The 20,610-nt window shown below is 34.3% G+C and overlaps 1 protein-coding gene across 15 annotated transcripts in view; it reads left to right on the top strand.

The window, feature by feature from the left end:
• Nucleotides 1-34: 34 nt before the first annotated feature.
• pxk (PX domain containing serine/threonine kinase) overlaps nt 35-20,610 on the top strand; it is a 33,109-nt gene continuing 12,533 nt past the window's right edge. For 9 of the 15 annotated variants that reach the window (XR_015521225.1, XR_015521224.1, XR_015521219.1 and 6 more), the window contains exons 1-11: nt 35-286; nt 1,943-1,993; nt 4,951-4,998; nt 6,122-6,308; nt 6,403-6,480; nt 9,518-9,591; nt 9,822-9,896; nt 12,215-12,319; nt 17,050-17,151; nt 18,089-18,250; nt 20,127-20,244. Coding sequence is in view for 8 of the 15 variants with exons in the window: in XM_087302885.1 (XP_087159011.1) it covers nt 173-286; nt 1,943-1,993; nt 4,951-4,998; nt 6,122-6,308; nt 6,403-6,480; nt 9,518-9,591; nt 9,822-9,896; nt 12,215-12,319; nt 17,050-17,151; nt 18,089-18,250; nt 20,127-20,244 (1,114 nt within the window). In the remaining 7 variants the exon portion in view is untranslated. 15 annotated transcript variants of the gene reach the window in all.

Raw genomic sequence — 20,610 nt, forward strand, 5'->3', positions numbered from 1 at the left:
GAAAACATCTACGTCACATTTACTGGCAGTTTCTGATTCGTTTCTCCCACGTTGTCACAAGCAGCACAGACGCTCTCGCTTTACCGTCACGTCCCATTTCTGACCGGGGTGGGCTCTCGGTTACCGAGCCCTGTCGAACCGGGGGGCCGTATTGCTGTTGTTTTGATTCGGGATGGCGTTCATGGAGCAGCAGCCGCAGCCGTTGTCCGGGAGGAAGCCGCCGCTGGACGACACCGTGCCGTTGAGCGCCGTGATCGAAGCCAGCCAGAGTTTACAGTCGCACACGGTAAACAGACACAGCCGTCACCGGAGCCCCGCCGATCGGTGCTTATGATGAGATTCGGTTTTGGATCGATTACAAATACGCGTTAACTGACTGTAAATCAGGTTTGAATGGAAGTCTTCAGAATTATGTTGCGTTTTAAGACGTCCCACGTTAATATTTATCGATTATTGGTCGATTTATATCAGATTAATCGTAATTGATGTGTAAAAAATCGCGTTTTGTTTAATGCGGTGTTGCAGATACTGAGGTAAAGTTGGTTTTATGTTTGCACATTTGGACTTTCACCTTCTTAATGTAAATATAGAAAAGTAATTGAAATAGAGAAATCATATGGCTATCAAAGTACAGCATTGTTTACAGTTAATTGAATATGCTAATGTTGTTTTGAAGTCATACTTGCATCCGATTTCTGACCGAATATTCATAGATTACCTTGCCACTTTTCAAAAATGAACAAATTTCCTAATATAAAACCAACTTTACCTTAAAGTTTTGCAGTTGTCAACAGTGGAACCATAAATGTAAATATTCTAAACCTCTAAAATCCTTTTTTGGGGTGATAAACAGTACAGTTTAAATATTTCATAAGCATTTAAACTTGGAATGAAGTTATAACAAAAGAGTTAGCAGTTAGAAAGATAATTAAATAAAGCATGCTTGACAGTTCAAAGGGATGTTTTTGTTAATAAAAGGCATCTGGGTTTAAATTAGCCGTTTTTAAATCAAATATTCTGTCTATGCTGTAGGTTTCATGTGACGTTAGATCAGTCTGGATCTGTTTTGTGTGGTTGGCTTTACGGACAGAATTGAGAAATGCTAATTTGCATTAGAGCTGAAAGATTTCCTGTGCTGTGAAACCGAAGCCACAAGAAATACTAGTGTTTCCTTTCTCATTTATTCGTCTGTTCGCTACTCGTGATGATTTCATATGAAAGTGCAGTCTAGCAAACCACTTTCAGTTCTGTGTTGTGTAAACTTTACAACATATTACTGGTTTCTCAGATAAAAAAGCCCTTTAAATGAGAAAATGATAATACATCATTAACATTTAGACTACAATCATCAGTTAATATTGATTATATGAATATTGGTATTTCATAAGCTTGAAGTTAGAATGGGGGTTCATCATCTAACACAAGGTGCAAAAATAGCCTTCAACGGATGTCATCTGAAGTGATGAAATGGTGTTGTAGTGCGTGATGGAAATTAAACGCCTTTGCTCTCGCTTTACTCGTGTGGAAACGATCAGGTGACATCTTGAAGGAGAGTCAAACATTAATAAGTTCGAGCTTCAGGAAGCCGCCATAAACGTCAGGGTCAGTCTGAGGCTTTTGCAGGAGTTTTGAAGAATCTTTCCACTTCCCGATTCGGTCTTGCTTCACAAATTGTGCAGTAGAAAACCACAAATGCGTGACAACACGACTTTGGGCTTTTGAATGGGCAATATTGTGAAGAAGAAGAAAAAACAAAACAAAGATGTGTTTGTTTGGGCGGGTTTCTGCTAGTCAGGCTGGACAAGTCTGGTGATTTTAGAGGTGATTTTGGCCTGAAGACCTGATGAACCAGTTTTTTGGTTTTTATTGTGTTTGTTGTTGGTTTTGATTGTATATTTGCTAGATTGTAATCAGTCGTCATGTCTTTTCTCTCTGTAAACAGGAGTACATCATTCGAGTCCAAAGGGGCATTTCCACAGACAACATCTGGACGGTGAGTCTGTCTGTCTAACTATCATTCCATCAATCTGTATATCTGTTTATCTATCATTCTGTTTTCTGTCTACAATTCGTTAATGTCTGTCCATTGTTTGGTTGCTCTATCAGTCTCTAGCAATCTGTCTGTCTTATTCTGTTGTCGTCTCTCTATCAATCTGTCATTCTGTTGCTCTAGCCATCATCTGTCTGTCTTACTCATTCTGTCATTCTTCTACTCTTATTTGTCTGTCTCTCAGTCTGTCGCTCTAGCGATCTGTCTATCTCTTGTTCTGTCTTTCTGTCACTCTAAAACCTCTTTCATTCCGTTGCTCTACAATCTCTCTTTCACTCTCATTCTGTCGCTTTATCGATCTGTCTGTCATTGTCACTCTATTCACTACCTGTCTGTCTTTATTATTCTGTCGTTCCTCCACTCTTATCTGTCTCTTTCTCATATTGTTGCTCTATCCGTTTATCTGTTTTTCACATTCTTACATTCTGTCGCTCTATCCATTAGTCTTTCTCCTTCTGTCGTTTTGTCGCTCTCAATCCGTCTGTTTTTCTCAAGTTGTCTCTCTTTCTATCTGTATGTCTTTTTCATTCTGGCACTATGAGCAGCCTGTCTTTCTCATTCTGTCTTTCTGCCACTGTAATCAGTCTCTTTCTCATTCTTTGGTTCTGTCACTTCATCTGTCTGTCTTAATCGTCTCGTTGCTCTATCCGTATGTCTGTCTTAATCATTCTGTCTCTCTATCAATCTGTCAGTTTGTCGCTCTATCCATCTTTGTCCTAATCATTCTGTTGCTTTATCCATCTGTCTGTCTCTTAGTTTGTCGCTCTATACATCTGACTTAATCGTTCTGTCGTTTTATCCATCTGTTATATCGCTCTATCCTGTCTTACTCAGTCTGTGTCCTTTTGTTTTGTCGCACTGTCCATCTGTCTTTTTTATTCAGTCAATCTTTCATTCTGACGCTCTATCCATTTGACAGTCTTTCTTAGTTGCTCTTTCATCTGTCTGTCTCTCAGTCTGTCGCACTATACATCTTTCATTCTGTCACTACAAATTTTCTCATTCTGTCTTTCTGCCACTATAGTCTGTCTCTTTCTCATTCTTTGGTTCTGTCACTCTGTCTGTGTTAATCGTCTCGTCGCTCTATCCATCTGTCTGTCTTAATGATTCTGTCTATCAATCTGTCTGTCTTTCTTATTCTGTTACTCTATCTATTTTTCTTAGGGCGTACTCACACTATGTAAAGTTGCCTTAACCCGGCCAAAGCACGCTTGTCCCCCCTCCCGTCTCTCCTGATGGCCCGCACTCACATTGCATTCGAGCCTGAGCACGCTTGCATCATAGATGATGCGCTGTTCAGTTTAAGAAGTGCTCTTGTTGTCGGTGCAATAGCCTAGTGGTTAGCGTGCTGACATATGGTGCAGTAGCAGTCAGAGTGTTCCTAGTTTGAATCCCGGCTCGAGGACATTTCCCAACCTTACCTCCCTCTGTCTCTCCAACTTTGCTTCCTGCCTTATTACTGTCCTATTTATTAAAGGAAAAATGCCAAAAATAAATTTTAAAAAAGTAGCGCTCTCTGAGATTTCTTTATATCCTTTTAGTCCTTTGGGATTTGTGACAAGCAGTTAAATTTTTTGCTGGACAGATCAGCCACTTTTGACTCTTATAAACAATCATAAAGTCCTCATGCTGCAGGAATTAGGAGGCTTGCTAAAGGCGGCAGCTGTGGTGCAGTGAGGGGTTTGCATCTTTAATAATCTAAGGCAGTTTGCGTTCATTAAACGGTAAGAATGATTAATAAACACGCACTCACACCTCTCAAACTATCTGGGAAACGGGCCTGGGCACAGTTCGGATAGCATAGTGTGAGTGCGCCATTAATCATTCTGTCGCTTTATCAATCTGCTGTTCTGTCGCCCTATTCATCTGCCGCTCTGTCACTCTATCCATCTACTGCTCTGTCGCTCTATCCATCTGCCGCTCTGTCGCTCTACCCATCTGCCGCTCTGTCGCTCTATCCATCTGCCGCTCTGTCACTCTATCCATCTACTGCTCTGTCGCTCTATCCATCTGCCGATCTGTCGCTCTATTCATCTGCTGATCTGCTGCTCTATCCATCTGCCGCTCTGTCACTCTGTCCATCTACTGCTCTGTTGCTCTATCCATTTGCCGCTCTGTCGCTCTATCCATCTGCCGCTCTGTCCATCCGCTGCTCTGTTGCTCTATTCATCTGCCGATCTGTTGCTCTATCCATCTACCGCTCTGTCGCTCTATCTGTCTGCCTGTCTCACTCATTCCGTGTCACTTTTGTTCTGTTGCTCTATAATCTGTCTTTCTCATTCTATAATCCTGTCTCTTCATCAATCTTTGTTTTACTCATTCTGTCTTCCTTTGTTCTGTTGCTCTGTTCTACTGTCTTATTTTATTCTGTCATTCTTTCATTTTGCCGCTCTAGCTACCTCTCTACCTTAATATTTGTGTCTCAATCCATTTGACTCTCTCAGTGTCTGGCTCTTTTTATCTGTCTATCTCATTCGGTCGCATTCCACTGTCTGTCTGTCTCAATCATTCGGTATCCCTTTGTTCTGTTGCTCTGTCCATCAGTCTGTCTTTTTTATTCTGTCATTCACTCTGATTGTCTTGATAACTTTCCTCCCCATTCTGTCCCTTTCTCTGTCTGTCTTTCTGTCATTCTGTTACTCTATCTGTCTGTCTTTGTCTCTATGACCTAACACTCATTCCATGTCTGTATGTCTAATTAATTATTGTGTTTTATCTCATGTTGTCACTATCTCTAACTGTTTAACTATCATTCTTGTTTTCATCTGTCAATCAATTAGCATTTTGTTTTTGTCTGTCTCTCTTTCCATCTATCTTGTTTCTCTGTCTGTTTAAATGTTATTCCTTCTATCCTGTTGTCAGAATGACTGATTTTTGGGTTTGATTTGTATTTCTCTCAGGTCATCCGCAGATACAGTGACTTCGACATGCTGAATAACAGTTTACTGGTGAGTGCTCTGTTTGAACAAGCCTGTGTTGGGAAAAAACATCCGTTCCCGTATTAGTGTTTCCACATCATTTATAAGTAATGCTGCGACATGATTCACTGTTGCTGAATCTTAAAAACTCACATCCTTCAGAAAGCTTTTACTCTTCAGTGAAAGAGTTACTGTGGGTCAATGTCTCTGCATTCACATGAATAAAACAGAATATGCTTTATTTCACTAATAGAGCATCTTTATCCAATTTTTAAATATTTTTTGTTGTATTACAGTAAGGACTTATTTATTTTTATGGTAATGATAATTTAAAGCAGAAATATATACTAATTATTTCACCCAAAATTTCGACACGCTAAGCATTTAATTTCCCTCATTTTATATATTATATCATATTATATTATCATAATATAATCATATTTACAATATCTCTAATAAAAAACATACATTATTATTTATTTAAGCCTGTTTATCCAAACCATTTTTTTTTTCACAATAAGGACTTTTTTATTGTTATGGTAATAATAATTTAAAACATAAATATATAATATGCAATATTATTCTTTTAATAAAGCATGTTTATCCAAATTTTTAAGCATATTAATCAATTTCGCCTTTTTTTTTTTTTTTGCTGCATTAAAAATGTTATGGTAAAGTTTAAAGCAGAGATATTTTTAATTATTTACCCTATTTTTATTGTTAATGTTTTATTGTTGTAGTAATGATAATTTAAAAAAGAAATATATTTATTTTTAAATTTACCAAAAAACAAAATTTGTGTTCATAGTAGGGATACTGTTACGTAAACTTGAGTACATTTAAGTATGTAACTTAAAAGTATGTTTAACCAAATTTCTAAGCACATGTTTTAATTTATCCTTCTTTTGCTGTATTACAGTAATGTGATTTTTTTTTAATGTTACGGTAATGACCATTTAAAGATTTTTTTTTTAAATCACCCTAATTATTTTTATTCTTATGATAATGATAATGTAAAGCAGAAATATCTTTTATCATTTTCACCAAAAATATTGTCATAAAAAAGATTTCATTTTCCTCAAATATTCTTAAGTTACAGCATGCTTGTCATCACTGAAAAAGTAACTGTAAGTCAATGTCTCTGCATTCACAGATATCAGGTCTAAACCTGCCACTTCCTCCAAAGAAGCTGTTAGGAAACATGGACCGTGAGTTTATAGCCGAGCGACAGAAGGGTCTTCAGGCCTACCTGAACTACATCACACAACATCACATCCTGTGCAGCTGTGAGCTGGTCAAAAAGTTTCTCGACACTAATAATTATTCAGCAAACTACACAGGTAATGCAATCAGGGCATGATTTAACACTAGAAAAAGAAAACGGATTATTTTGTTCATTAAAAGCTTGACATTTCTCCATACTGTATTTTTCAGAAATAGCTTTACAGCAGGTGTCCATGTTCTTCAGATCTGATCCAAAATGGGAAGTTATTGAGCCGTTAAAAGACATTGGTGAGTAACAGTGTAGTCTTGACTATTATATTATATAAGTGGTCACCAAAACTGTCCCTGGAGGGCCAGGAAACACCCAGGCTGGTGTGTTGAGGCAAGTTAAAGCTAAACCCTGCAGGGACACAGGTTTCTCCAGGACCGAAATTGGTGACCCCTGTATTATATTATATTATATTATATTATATTATATTATATTATATTATATTATATTATATTATATTATATTATATTATATTATATGTACGCAATGTAAAAGGAAAAATTAACAGTTTTTTTTTTTTTTTTTAGTAAAGCATTTTTATCCAAACAATGTTTTTTTCTGTATTACGGGTAATGGGACTTTTGTTATGGTAATGACAATTAAAAATAATAAATTAAACATTTTAAAAAATTAAATTTTTTTTAAATAATAAAGCTGAAAAATATACAAATAGTTTACCAAAAATATCGACATGCAAAACAATTGTCCCCTTAAATATGATCAATGTAATTATTATAAAAGCATCTATTATTATTGATATTATTATTATTATTATTATTTTTAATAATTTATAAATAAAGCATATTTTTCCTAACTTTTTTGTTATGTATTATGGTAATAAGAGTTTATTGTTATGGAAATGATAATTTAAAACAGATTTACAAAACATATATACAACATACAAAAGACTGAAATATTATTTATGAAATCCTGAAATATTATTTATGTAATTATAGTAAAAGCATACATTACTAATAACTTGTTAATAAAACATGTTTTTTCCTAACTTTTTTAGTTGTATTACAGTAATGAAACTTTTTTTATTATTATTATTGTAATGATCATTTAAAGCAGAAAGATTTTTTTAACTCACTAATACTATATTATATTATTAGTGTAATAAAAGCTCATTATCATTTGTGCAAGTAAAAGATCGTCCTTTTTTAATATATGGATATATTTGGAAATATATCCAAACTTTGTTGTTATTCTCATTTTCTCGTTTACTTATTCCATTTAAAGTAACTTCTTTTATAGTAATGATCATTTAAAGCAGATATTTTCAACAAAATGTCAACATACAAATGAACAAATTTCTCTGAAATGATATGATGTATTATATTATAAATTGTATTTTATTATATTACTTTTTATTATATCACAATTCATCATGTATTTTATATTATATTAATTAATAAACATATATTATTAGTTTTTTCCCTGATGTATTCTAAGGGCTTTTATGCTAATCCTGAAAGTTATATCTAGTCAATGGCATCGCAATATTTAATGTTAATGATTAATTGAAGTTTTATTGTTCTGTTTCTCCTGATGACACATTGTTTATATTCACACCCCTGCATCAGAGACTGCTGGTTACACAGACACTTCTTGACATTTTCATGGTGTCCATTGACTGTAAAAACACAGTCGAGACGCATTAGTAAAAAACTGGCTCTGCTGCTTTAGTGAGGATAAATAACAATGTTTACAAAACATTTACCCTCGCTGCTTCAAATTTCAAGAACATACACAGGTTATCTAACCACAAACTCACAAGTATAGTTCTGCTTAAAAAAAAAAAAAAACTAAAAAACTAATATTTCAGTATTATTTAATTTTATATATACAAAGAGCTTAAACCACATATTAATTCAAATGAATACAGATATGCATAGTATAGATATCTATCTCTCTATCTCTCTATCTCTCTGTCTGTCTGTCTGTCTGTCTGTCTGTTTGTCCATCTATCTGTCCATCCATCCGTCCATCCATCCATCCATCTATTTTTCCATCTGTCTATCTATCCATCCATTCATTCATCCGTCAGTCCATCCATCTATCTGTCTTTATCTATCTATCTATCTATCTGTCCATCCATCTGTCCGTCCATCCATCCATCCATCCATCCATCCATCCATCCATCCATCCATCATCCATCCATCCATCCATCCATCTATCCGTCTATCTATCTATCTATCTATCTGTCAATCTACCTGTATATCTATCTGTCCATCCATTTGTCCATCCATCCATCTATATATCTATCTGTCCATCCGTCTATCATCCATCCATCCATCCATCCATCCATCCATCCATCCATCATTATCTGTCTTATATATATTCTAATTATTTTAAAAGTTGAATATAATAATGATAATAATAATTTTAAAAAATACAGTAAGAATAGTTATTTCATGCATTGCATTAACATTTTTGTCTTAATTTTCTGTTCATTTATAGTTAAAGTTGGGATTTTCTGGACCTTAAACTCTGATCTGTAAACATTTGATATTGAAAATGTAACTCTGCAGTTTAACAAAGTGACTTATTGACATTTTTGTTGTTTGAAACAATATATTGTATTGAAAATTATATAGAGAGAAATAATACCATATAATAACATACTAATTAAGCAATTAATTAGTAAATACAATAATATTATACTAGTTAATTAAAAAGTTATAATTAATAATTAAAATATAAAAGAAATACAGAAAAATGTTATTTTATGCATTACGGTAATGACACGCCGTTAAAAAAATCTGATAATGATAATTATTAAACATAAATAATCCTATTTCTGTATTTCATGATATAGAGTTGAGTTTTTTCAGGTAATTTATGGTTATAAATTGCATTTTGGGACCCTAATCTCTGCTCTGTCACCTTCTGATGTTGAAAATGTAACTGCAGTTCAACAAAGTGACTTTTACTCACATTTTCATAGATCATGTTAAACAATGTTCTGTATTAGAAAAAATATAAAAGTTTTTTTTAGCAGAAAAAGTCATTTCTTACTAGGTTTTTGGACCATAATTTACAACACCAATACAGACGATGAGTCACTTAATCACTTAAAACTATTAAAAATGTCAATAAAAGTAGTTGTTGGAGGAAAGATCAAGGCCCCATGATGCAATTTAAAAGCATAAATGAGCGAAGAAAACAAAACATGAATCACAAAATGCAGAAAATGATTCATTTACAGAAATCTTTTACAGCACAGTTAAAGCTAAAATTGTGCTTATTTGTGAATTTTCTCTACTTTCATAGGCTGGCGTTTGCGAAAGAGGTACTTTTTAGTCAAAGACAAAGATCAGCCCAAAGAAAAACAAGTATTAAGTTGGGTAAGTTTGATCTCGATGCCCTCAATCTTTTCTGTGTTCCTTTGCTCTGTTAGTCCAGTACTTTAACCCTCGACTCATTTGATTCCCATTATTATGCAACCATGATGCAGTATATGTTGTTGGCCACTTTGTTCGACTGCTTAACTAACCTGCTAATCTCATTTGTTTCCAGTTTCTATAATTAGCCCTAGCGCTGTATGACCCTTGTACCGTTTCTCTACTCATTCTAGGTTGATTTGGGTCCAGATAAATTCCTGTCCGACAAAGATCTCCAGTCTGCAATGAAGCTGCTGCCAACTTTGTCTGTAAGTCCTCAAATGATGTGTGGGGGAGGGTTTCCAGAGTGTTGTTATATGGTTGCAGAAATGTTTTTGGCACTTTGTTGTGGTGCTGCTGGGAAATCTGGTGGTTTTAAGGAACTAAAACATATTGATGACCATTTAGGATGCAAATCAATTCTTAATAATTATAATAGTTAGTATTAACACATCATTTTTATGTTATCTTATTATTTTCTATTATTTATTTACGATATGGCTGTAAAAGGAATAGTTCACCTTAAGATTAAACCCTTTTTTTAACTTTATGAGTTCTTTACTTTTGTTGAGAACAAAAGAAGATATTTTGTAAAATGCTGGTTGCTGGCACGCTTTGATTTCCATAGTAGAAAAAAATTACTATGAAAGTCAATGGTTGCTGGCTACCAGGATTCAACAGGTTTTGAAAAAGGTAAAGGGCGAGTAACCGCTCATTCACACGGGTCGTCAGTATTAACAATTTTCATTTACTTTGAATGGAATGTTGTCAATCGTTGCTGAACTGAATCGTGGCTTCGTCAAATTGCGTTAGGCCCACTGTTAGTGGCAGAAGTTGAAAAATGTGTAACATTTCAAGCGCCAATGTGGACATCAGCCAATAACCTCACTTTATGCAAATACACCTGATTTTACATTGAGGTCTTGTGAAGCGAAATGATTGATCCTAAGAAATTTGAACATTATTACAATATTGTTAACTTCCATCCACAGTTATCAACACATGTGCGAATGTAGTCTGACTGTAGTTCTGTCATTTTGATGACGAAATCGCAAGGGTTGGTGACAATCACCAATATCTTATCACCTGACATCCCGTTCAAGCATGCGCTCTTGAGCATTCATCATTAAAGTGACAGAACTATAATTGGACTACATTTGCACATGCGCTGAGATCTGTTTGATCAGGCTGTTGATTAAAGCTAATAATAAACAAATAAATGTTATAATTAAAGCAAATAATGTTCAATTTCTCACACGAGCTGCTAGTTTTGCTTCAGTGTGTCATCAGGAGCCATGGCTATTGATTTGGACTTGTTTATGTGTTAAATTTTATTCTAAAAGACTGTAACTATTCACTGCCATTATAAGAATCTCCAAGGACCACAGATTCAGCTCATAATGTTAATGTTCTCTTTAAAAAAAGAAAGGCACCTACATCTTGGATGACCTACGGCTGAGTAAATCAACAGGAAATTTTCATTTTTGGGTGAATTATCCCTTTAAGGAGAGCCAACTCACGGTCACAAATAAGCTGAAAGAGCTTGTGTTGTTTGGGTTTTGTTACGGAGCCTAATGTTTGGATGTTTTGTGTGCGACTGCTGTCATGTGCTCTTGTTTTTAAACTTCTGCAGCCGTTCTGCAAATTAAACGCATCACTACAAAGCCCAGCGTAGAGATCAAAGCCTTTTACTATTCAGGTTTCATTATTTTAGTAAAAAAAAATTTTTTTATTTTTATTTTAGTCAAATCATTATTATTTGTTTTGTTTGCTTGTTTTATTTCAGCAGCTTTTATTTCCAGACATGTTATTTATTTATTTTTATTTGTATTTCAGCTTTCGTTTAAGTTTTATTTATTTAATTATTTGTTTATTTATTTATTTATTTCCCTTTAGACATTTTATTTGTTTTTGTCACTTTTATTAGTTTATTTACTAATTTTCTTAATTAAATTTATTTCAATGAGTTGCCAAATCGATTTTGCTTCTGTATTTTATTTTATTTTAGCTTCATTACAGTTATCAGAGATGTTATCAGAATTTTGTCACCCTTTAATCTCCTTTTACTTGTTCCAAACTTGTGTTTAGAAAGCTGAAAACCTGTAATCATTGACTTCCGTGTACTTTGGTACTATACTATAGTTTCCAGCATTCTTCGAAATATCTTCTTTTGTGTTTAATAGAAGAAAGGAACTTTTAAAGGTTTGTAAGCACTTGAAGAAGACTAAATGATGAGAAACCTATTCGTTTTTGGTGAACTATCACTTTAAAACTTGGTGTTAGACATGCTGTTCCGCATATGCGTGTATAAAATGGTTCTTCAAGGCTGATCTTCAGTCAGTCGGAGGACATCTGATCGTGACGTCTGCATTCCAGATCAGCAGATTAAAGCAAACCAGCTGAGATTCACATTCATTTGGAAAACATGACCCACATCTCACCATCGGCCTCATGGGAAAGCATTCAAATCGACACGCTTATGAAACAGTCACCTATTAACCAAGCAGAATGTCTGAGCAGCACCCTGACAATGTCTTAAACTAAACAAAAACTCTAACTTTACACTGTCTTGTATGTTTTTTCATAGCATTCAAACATCTCTCCTGTCAGTTTCGCCACTACCAGTGAATCCTCTGCACTTATTATCCGGGTTTTCAGCGAGAAAGGAACACTAAGGGATCACATTTGCAAGGTTTGGCTCTTTTTATTTGACACATCAAATGTATTTAATATCAGACGTTTTAAAAAAAGTCATAACGTGAATTAGCAATAGCTATGTGCAGGGCTCAACAATAAGGACTGCCAGCGTGTGAGATGCTCGGGACAGTAGACAGGATCCTTACTGGCCCGATCGGGCCACTGGTGCCTTGTTACTAAAGTTTAATTTGCCTGCGACTATTTGTCAATTGCGTGCAAATACAGATTTAGAATTGAGAAACCGTTTGTATTTTCAAGCCTTCAAATGCTACCTTCTCGGTTCTTCTTATCTGATTGGATGTTGTGAGCACATTATTAGTACAGCGAAGAGACAGCAACATGGCGGTAACATCAAATGATGATGCTAAAGGAAAACGTTTGTTTCTAACGGAAGCAGACATATACGAGGGTACACCACAACAAGAAAAAATTAAGTGATCTTTTGTACAGTTTGCCGTCAGTTTGGCAGGCCTTTAGCCCTCTTTTGTTTCAAAACACTTTGAATTTTGCTCATTGCACATTTATTAAAATGTTTTAAATATTTAAATTCTATATTACAAACATTTTGACACATTTTTTTTTTTTTCGTGGCTAAGAAATAGCTATTAACTTTTTTTGGTGGGACCAATGAAAATATTGGCAGGGCAAGTAAAAATCTGAACCACTGGTCCGATTGGGCCAGTAGAAAAAATCCTTAGCGTTGAACCCTGTATGTCTATATGCATTTTGGAAGATTGGATAAAAATGCTTAAAGGCCCCATGAAGTGCATTGAAATGTGCATTTTTTTATTAGATGTTTGACGCAATCTCAACTGAAACATGAAGTGAGGGTGGGACATAGTGTAGCTCTGCCCTTTTTATAAAACTGCCACTAGTGTTTCGTTTTATCACCTCTCTGCCTGTTAGAATCAAATAAAAAGCAAAGGAGAAGTGTCTTGAAGGGACATGTCAGATACTAGAGAGCATTTGATTGGTCAAGATTTGATGAGAAGCTGAAATATGAGGTGATGTGGAAAAAAAATGTTGATCCATTTAGGTGCAAACTGTAACCTTTGAATGTTTATATCAGGATTATATTTAAAACTATAAAATTTGTCACTGTTTTGGAGCACATTAGCTTGTAGATATCCTTTAACCTAATGTACTGATATTAACATAAAAAACAAATGCTATTTTAATTTCATTGGACCTTTAATATAAGATGTGCGTACAATTTTAAAAAAAGTTATTCACATAAATGTGTTGGATAAACTTTTTAACTCAAAAGAAAAATGCACACAAACTGCCATGAACACGTTTACTGAATAAACTCCAGAATAAGCATCTGTTTCAATAGATCATGTAATAACAAAAATGAACTCCATGGATTGCATTAATGGACAAACCAGTGGAGCGGCCGCATTGTAAATCATCTGAAATGCTGTTTTGGTCATTCTAAAATCCCTCAGCCAAAGTCTGTCATCAAAGTGGTACTGTACTATTATCTCCAGAACTGTCTTAAGAGTTTCTTACGCCTCCAAAAACCAAAACACCACTTCTTGGTGTTCTTGACTTTTGAGGCACAAATAATTTATTATATAATAAAAAGTGGCTTTCCCTACTGCAGCAAATTCTTCCTTTTATTAATAGTTGCCGCCATTTTATCAGAAAGTGACGAATCTGTTCTCTTTGACTTAATGCTTTATTTGGTGCTTTATTCACTGAAGTTTTATGTAGTGATGATAGTGATATGAAACTTTCTGCAGCAGTGAACAGTTAAACTTAATTGTATTAGAAAAAGGTTTGTTACTCCAAGCTTTCCAAATCAGCGCTCGATGAGGACCTCTGCTGCTTTAAGTGTGGGAAAGCACTGTGTTGCAAAAATGTCAAACGTTCACAACTGACCAACTCATTCATGTAGTAATACAACAATGTAGTAATACAACAAATTACTCGCTTATTGTTGTGTGTTTTACAAATAAAGGTAATTTACATTACCACACCCATGACTGTAGTAAAATCCAAGGTATTCAAATGTATTTACGTTTATAATATTCCAATTATACCCTCCTACTCGTTCTGAGCGGCGATTGACCGGTGATTCCTACATGGGAGATGCTCTAAGGAGCTCTAAGGAGGAAGTTATGGGAGTGAGGGTTTCAGGCTGCACTCGCCAGCTGGCCTCAATTACACACTATACCAGGGGTTCTCAACCTATTTCACTTCGAGGCCCACCTTTTTCTCTAAAAAAATGTTTAAGGCCCAAACTGATAGTCTAGAGAAAATGCTTATTTTAAAGCTTTATTTAATAGCAATACATTTTATTATTCTCTTGTTTTTCTGTACAGTTGATGTCATATATATATATATATATATATATATATATATATATATATATATATATATATATATATATATATATATATATATATATACAGTTGAAATCAGAATTATTAGCCCCCCTGAATTATTACACCCCCTGTTTATTTTTTCCCCAATTTCTTTTTAACGGAGAGATTTTTTTCAGAATATTTCTAAACATAATAGTTTTAATAACTCCTCCTAATAACTGATTTATTTTATAGTTGCCAGGATGACAGTACATAATATTTGGCTAGATATTTTTCAAGACACTTCTATACAGCTTAAAGTGACATTTAAAGACTTAATAGGTTAAATAGGTTAACTAGGCAGGTTAGGGTAATTAGACAAGTTATTGTATTACGATGGTTTGTTTTGTAGACTGTCGAAAAAAAATTGCTTAAAGGGCCTAATAATTTTGACTTTAAAAATTAATAACTGCTTTTATTCTAGCCGAAATAAAACAAATAAGACTCTCTCCAGAAGAAAAAATACGATCAGACATACTATGAAAATTTCCTTGCTCTGTTTAACATAATTTGGGAAATATTTAAAAAACAGACAGGTTCAAAGCTCCGCAATTCTTTACTTCAGTTACTCCTTACAGCTGCAGAGTATTTGGGCCTTTTCTTCAGTAAAGGAACCTGACAGGATCTATGATATATGATCTATTTCCATTAAAATAAACAACCTAACCCTAAATGTAAAATACTGTAAAAACACTCTAAATCTGTCGAAACCCATTGATCTGAAGGTGGTTTGGTTTGTAGCTGGACAATATTGTTGTTTTCAGACAAGCGACAGTTATAAAACGCTCGCAAGACGTTAATTTGGACAACTATGCGGATATTTTAAAGTGTTCACACAAAGAGAGCTAACAGTTTTGTACTCTGATACAGTACGAGTCGCAGATGAGAGGCAGGTGCGAGCTGGTTATTATAACTCTAATCATCGTTACGTTTACATTTGCGTGACTGTTTGCTTTATACAACTGAGAACGTCGTCCTAGTTGACGCGCAGCGGTTGGAAATTTAAGCGAGAGTTATGTCTGTAATTTAACAGTAAGGCTGTTTTTGCACAGTCCAAATTTGTCTGTTCAATCACAGTAAACAGGAAATGCCAGTACTAATATCATTTTAATATGACATATTTAATAATGAAATCAAATAGTTATTTTGTAATGTTTAAGTTAATTTTAAGCTATAAAATGTGGCACTACACTACAATATTCATTGGCCTTCTATAAATTTTGTTGTAAATAATACACTAATACACTTTAGTATGGTTCAAAAGCTTTTTACTATAAATTACTATTGTGTTTTAGTTGGATTACTGGTGCGTGGGACTTGTGCTGTGCTTTAAAACAGCAGAAATGTATGTAATCGACGTCTGATCTCTCGCTATACACTTTACTAACCCACGACAGTGTTTAAACCTTTGAATAAAAATTCGAAGCAGTTACGTGGGTATGGGTGAAAATAAAGCTTCGGACGACACTTATCTCGTGATTACGGCTAAACGAATCAAGCTCTGATACACTGCTTCACTGTGGGATGTATCATTTTTTGATACTTGCTTCGAAGTCTCAGTACACAACGTCACATCACTAGTTTAAGCGAACATCTAGTTTTGTGCATAAATATAATTCACATCTTTAGATGGAAGCATAGCTAATGTAGAGTTAAGGCTGATTTATACTTCTGCGTCAAACGCCGGCGTATGCTACGGCGCTGACGCATAGCCCTTCGCCGTGGCCGTCTGCGTCGCTGACGTGCACCTCTCAAAAAATGTAACTAAACGTCGCAACGACGCGTAGTGCAAGCTCTGTGATTGGTCGGCTTGGTAGCGCTGACGAGTCTGGGCGGGACAGAGAGCCGCGTGAATGGTGCGAGCCTGATGGAGCGATTGTTTACAAGTGTGGAGTACCGTGAAGGAGCTCCGGATGGAAAGTTTTGTTTTGTGTTTACCTCATAGTTAAAGTTGTTGCACGTACGCCGGTTCCTGCCTCAAAATGAGCGAGTTTGAGCCACTTGTACATCCCGGAAGTGTTCAGGAAAAGCAAAAAAGCAGCGAAGAAACTCGACACAGAGGAACATTTACACCTTACTGCCATCTAGCGTTTCGGAAGTGTTAATGCAGACCAACAGAGAGAGCGCGCAGAAGTATAAATGCACAGTCACGCGCGTTGCATGTGCCGTGGGTTACGCCGGTCACTTGACGCAGAAGTATAAATCAGTCTTTAGGCGTTGATCTTCGGTTAAGGTGGAGTTTAGCTTAGTTTAGTTCTGAAGGTTTGAGCTCTGAAATGTATTTATAGTACAGTGATTTTCTGTTAGTCTCCGTTCTTGATTTCTTTAATGTACTTGAATTGTGTCACTCCTTCAGGTGAAGCCCAAAGAGCCCTTTCTGAGGAAGTACTGCAATCCCAAGAAGATCCAGGGTTTGGAGCTGCAGCAGATCCGCACATTTGGGAGACAGATTCTGGAGGTCTGTATAAATAACCAGTTTATAAAATCAGTCAACGTGACCCACTTATAAAGATTCTGTCTTGATTTGATCGCTTATTTGTAGACAAAAACCTCAAAACCTTTGATTGTATATCAAACTACCCTGATATACTTTTTTTTTTTTTTTTAGGTGTAAAAAAGCCTTAGAAGTGGTTTATTACTATTAGACATAAGTATTATATATTGTAATAGTAGATTTACTTTAAACCTCCAATTATCTCACCTTCATAAATAGATATTCACAGTTAGCTTGTAACAGATAGTCATGATATCTTAGTATTTGCATATTGAATCGTCATTCGTCTACTTTCTTCCTTCCTATTTATTTGCATGAATAATTATATTTGTCCTGCTTTTTACATCGATTGATATATCCTTTATCTATTACCATTCAATAAAGGGTTATTTTTCAGTTTGTTAAAGTTTATTTGAATTGATTTTTATGAACAGATGACCAGTGAAAAGAAACCAAACAAAATATCTATATACTGTACATATACATACATGCATATCATTCCACATATACTGTATATGTTCATTACACACACACATTTATAGAGTTAAAAATATTATGCATCACTACAGTATTCAATTTTGATAATAATCGATTTATTAAACATTAAATCAGGATATTGTACTGATTTCTGGAGGATCATGTTGATGCTGAAAATTCAGCATTAAATCACAGAAGTAAATCATATGTTAAAGTATGTTCACATAGAAAAATACAATTATGGCTCATTGTGATAAAATATCAAAATATTATACATTTTACTGTTTTAATTATGTAATGGCAGCCTCTGTGTCTACAAAATGTTTTGAATGGTAGTGTATTTTCAGATGTCCTTATTATTGTTTTATCTCAGACTCATATATATTTTATTACATCCATAAATCTGTCTTTTGTTTTATTCCAGGCATTAAAATTTCTCCACGACAAAGGTTTTCCATATGGGCATCTTCACGCGTCCAATGTCCTGATCGAAGAAAACACGTGTAAACTGCTGGATGTAGAGAACTCATTACTGGGACTGCCGTCATACTACAGGCCTTATGTGACGCAGTTCAGGAAAATTAATGTAAGACGTCTTTATGTTGAATTTACAAAAATAAAGTTAAACAAACTATGAAATTAAATATTATTTATTATAAATATGTCAATTGTATTTTTAAAAATATTTGTATTAAGAAAATACAAAAAGAATTGAGCCAAATATGTGTTAAAGCCCAGAACTTGTCAATTAATACTAGATTTAAAATGATCCAATATAACTGGGCAATGCGCACCTATATCACACCTGAAAAACTAAACAAATTTAACCCAAACATCCCTGATATATGTTTCAAATGGCAAAAACATAAAGGAACATTCTTTCATTGTATCTAGGAATGTGAGGTGATTAAGATTTTCTGGCAAAATGTAATAACATTAATCTTGTCAATTATTTTAAAACCAATTCCAGTTACACCTGAAATATCTGCTTTGGGTTTATTTCCTGTTTGTCTTTACCAGATTATAAAACTAAAATGATTGAAATGTGTCTTGTTATTGCAAGGCGTTTGATAGCACTCTAGTGGAAGAACACAGAAAGTCCATCGATTGATCACTGGCTAAAAGAATTGACACATTACATTACACTAGAAAGAATAACCTACAGCACAGGTGTCAAACTCAGTTCCAAAAGGGCCGCAGCTCTGCACAGTTTAGTTCCAACCCTAATTAAACACACCTGATCAAACTAATTGAGTCCTTCAGGCTTGTTTGAAACCTACAGGTAAGTGTGTTGGAGCAGGGTTGGAACTAAACTATGCAGGGCTGTGGCCCTTCAGGAATTGAGTTTGACACCCCTGACCTACAGTATAAAGGGCAAATTAAAGGAGTTCCATAAAATTTGGGATCTGTTTATACAATTTTTGGAACAAAACCATACAATGACACGAGCAAATACTTCTTACGCTATTAGTTAATTGATTGATATATGGATATGTGTGTTTTTATATGCGGAATACAGTATATGTTTTTCTTTGCATTAGCCCATGCATAACAATACATGTACCTGTTAAACTGAATCTGGATGCTTTGGTGGAGGGAGGGGGGAAGAGTTAAAATGTTAAAAAGTGTATTTTCATGCTAAATTTCAAGCACTTTTTTTGTTGTTGTTTTTTTTTACAATAAAAAAAAGTAAAAAAAAATTTAAAAGTAATAAAAAGTGAATTATTTTTTTTTAAAATCATTAGAAAATACTTACTTTTCTTATTATATTATATAGAATTTTATGCAGCAATTAATAGTATAATATCATAAAAATATTGTAAAAAAATTGGTGTATTTTGATGCCATTTTTTTGTTATTACATTTATCATATCATTATTATTTAATTGTTTATTATTACCTAACATGTTTAGCATAATTTTAAATTTTTTTATTATATATATATATATATATATATATATATATAATTATTATTATTATTATTATTATATATATAATAATATATACATATATATTTGTTATTAGTTTATTAATTCATCTTAAAAAATATAAATATTACTCCAAGCAAAATAAATATATATTATTTATATAAGATGTAAATATTCAACATTATATATCCAGTGATTTACGAATCAGCACAACAATATATTTTATTAACAATTCAGTCCTGAAATGTTTGCTAATATAACTTCAGAAAAATACTTTCTGTTTAATTATCTGACACCAAAAGGTGTTCCATAGTATACACACTAGCACAAAAGTGTAACATACACCTATTTAACGATATATTGAACACATTCTGATGCGTTTTAAATCACTTGCCAAGTTCAATTCCACAAAACTCTTCTTTTATTTTTGTTAAATGAAATCTAAAACAGACTCAAATGTGTTGTTTATAGGATGTAAATAATTCCAGTATCGCTGTCTCAAATGTGTGATGTTGTTGTTTTTTCTGTCATCAGACCACAGAAAGTATAGACGTTTACTCGTTTGGACACTTGCTGTATGAAATGACGTATGGCCGTCCGCCTGATGCTGTTCCTGTAGATCAGTGTCCTCCAGCTCCATTCTCATCCGTCGGTCAGTCCCTTCCTCTTATATTACTCCTCAATTACGACTAACCAGATCACAACGTACAACATAACAACAACACTGGACAATAATGTGATTTAGCAAAGACGGTGTATTTAAAGAGAGTGATAAACGAGGTTAAGCTGGAAGCAGAATCAAATTAGCCAAAATATGTCAGATATGAGCTTGTATTAGAGTTTACAGGCATTTATTAGCACTGACTGAATGTAAAAGACATGTGTGTAGTAGGGTTGCTCGATACTAGAACAATATGCGGCATTGTTGTTGAGTACTGCGATATCGATAGTTCCTACGATGTAACATTTGCTATTCATACTTGCTACTTTTATTAGCTATGTTTTTAAATCGTGTATT

The sequence above is a fragment of the Danio rerio genome, chromosome 22, assembly GCF_052040795.2.
Source record: "Danio rerio strain M-AB ecotype USA chromosome 22, GRCz13ab, whole genome shotgun sequence".
Taxonomy (NCBI): Eukaryota; Metazoa; Chordata; class Actinopteri; order Cypriniformes; family Danionidae; genus Danio; species Danio rerio.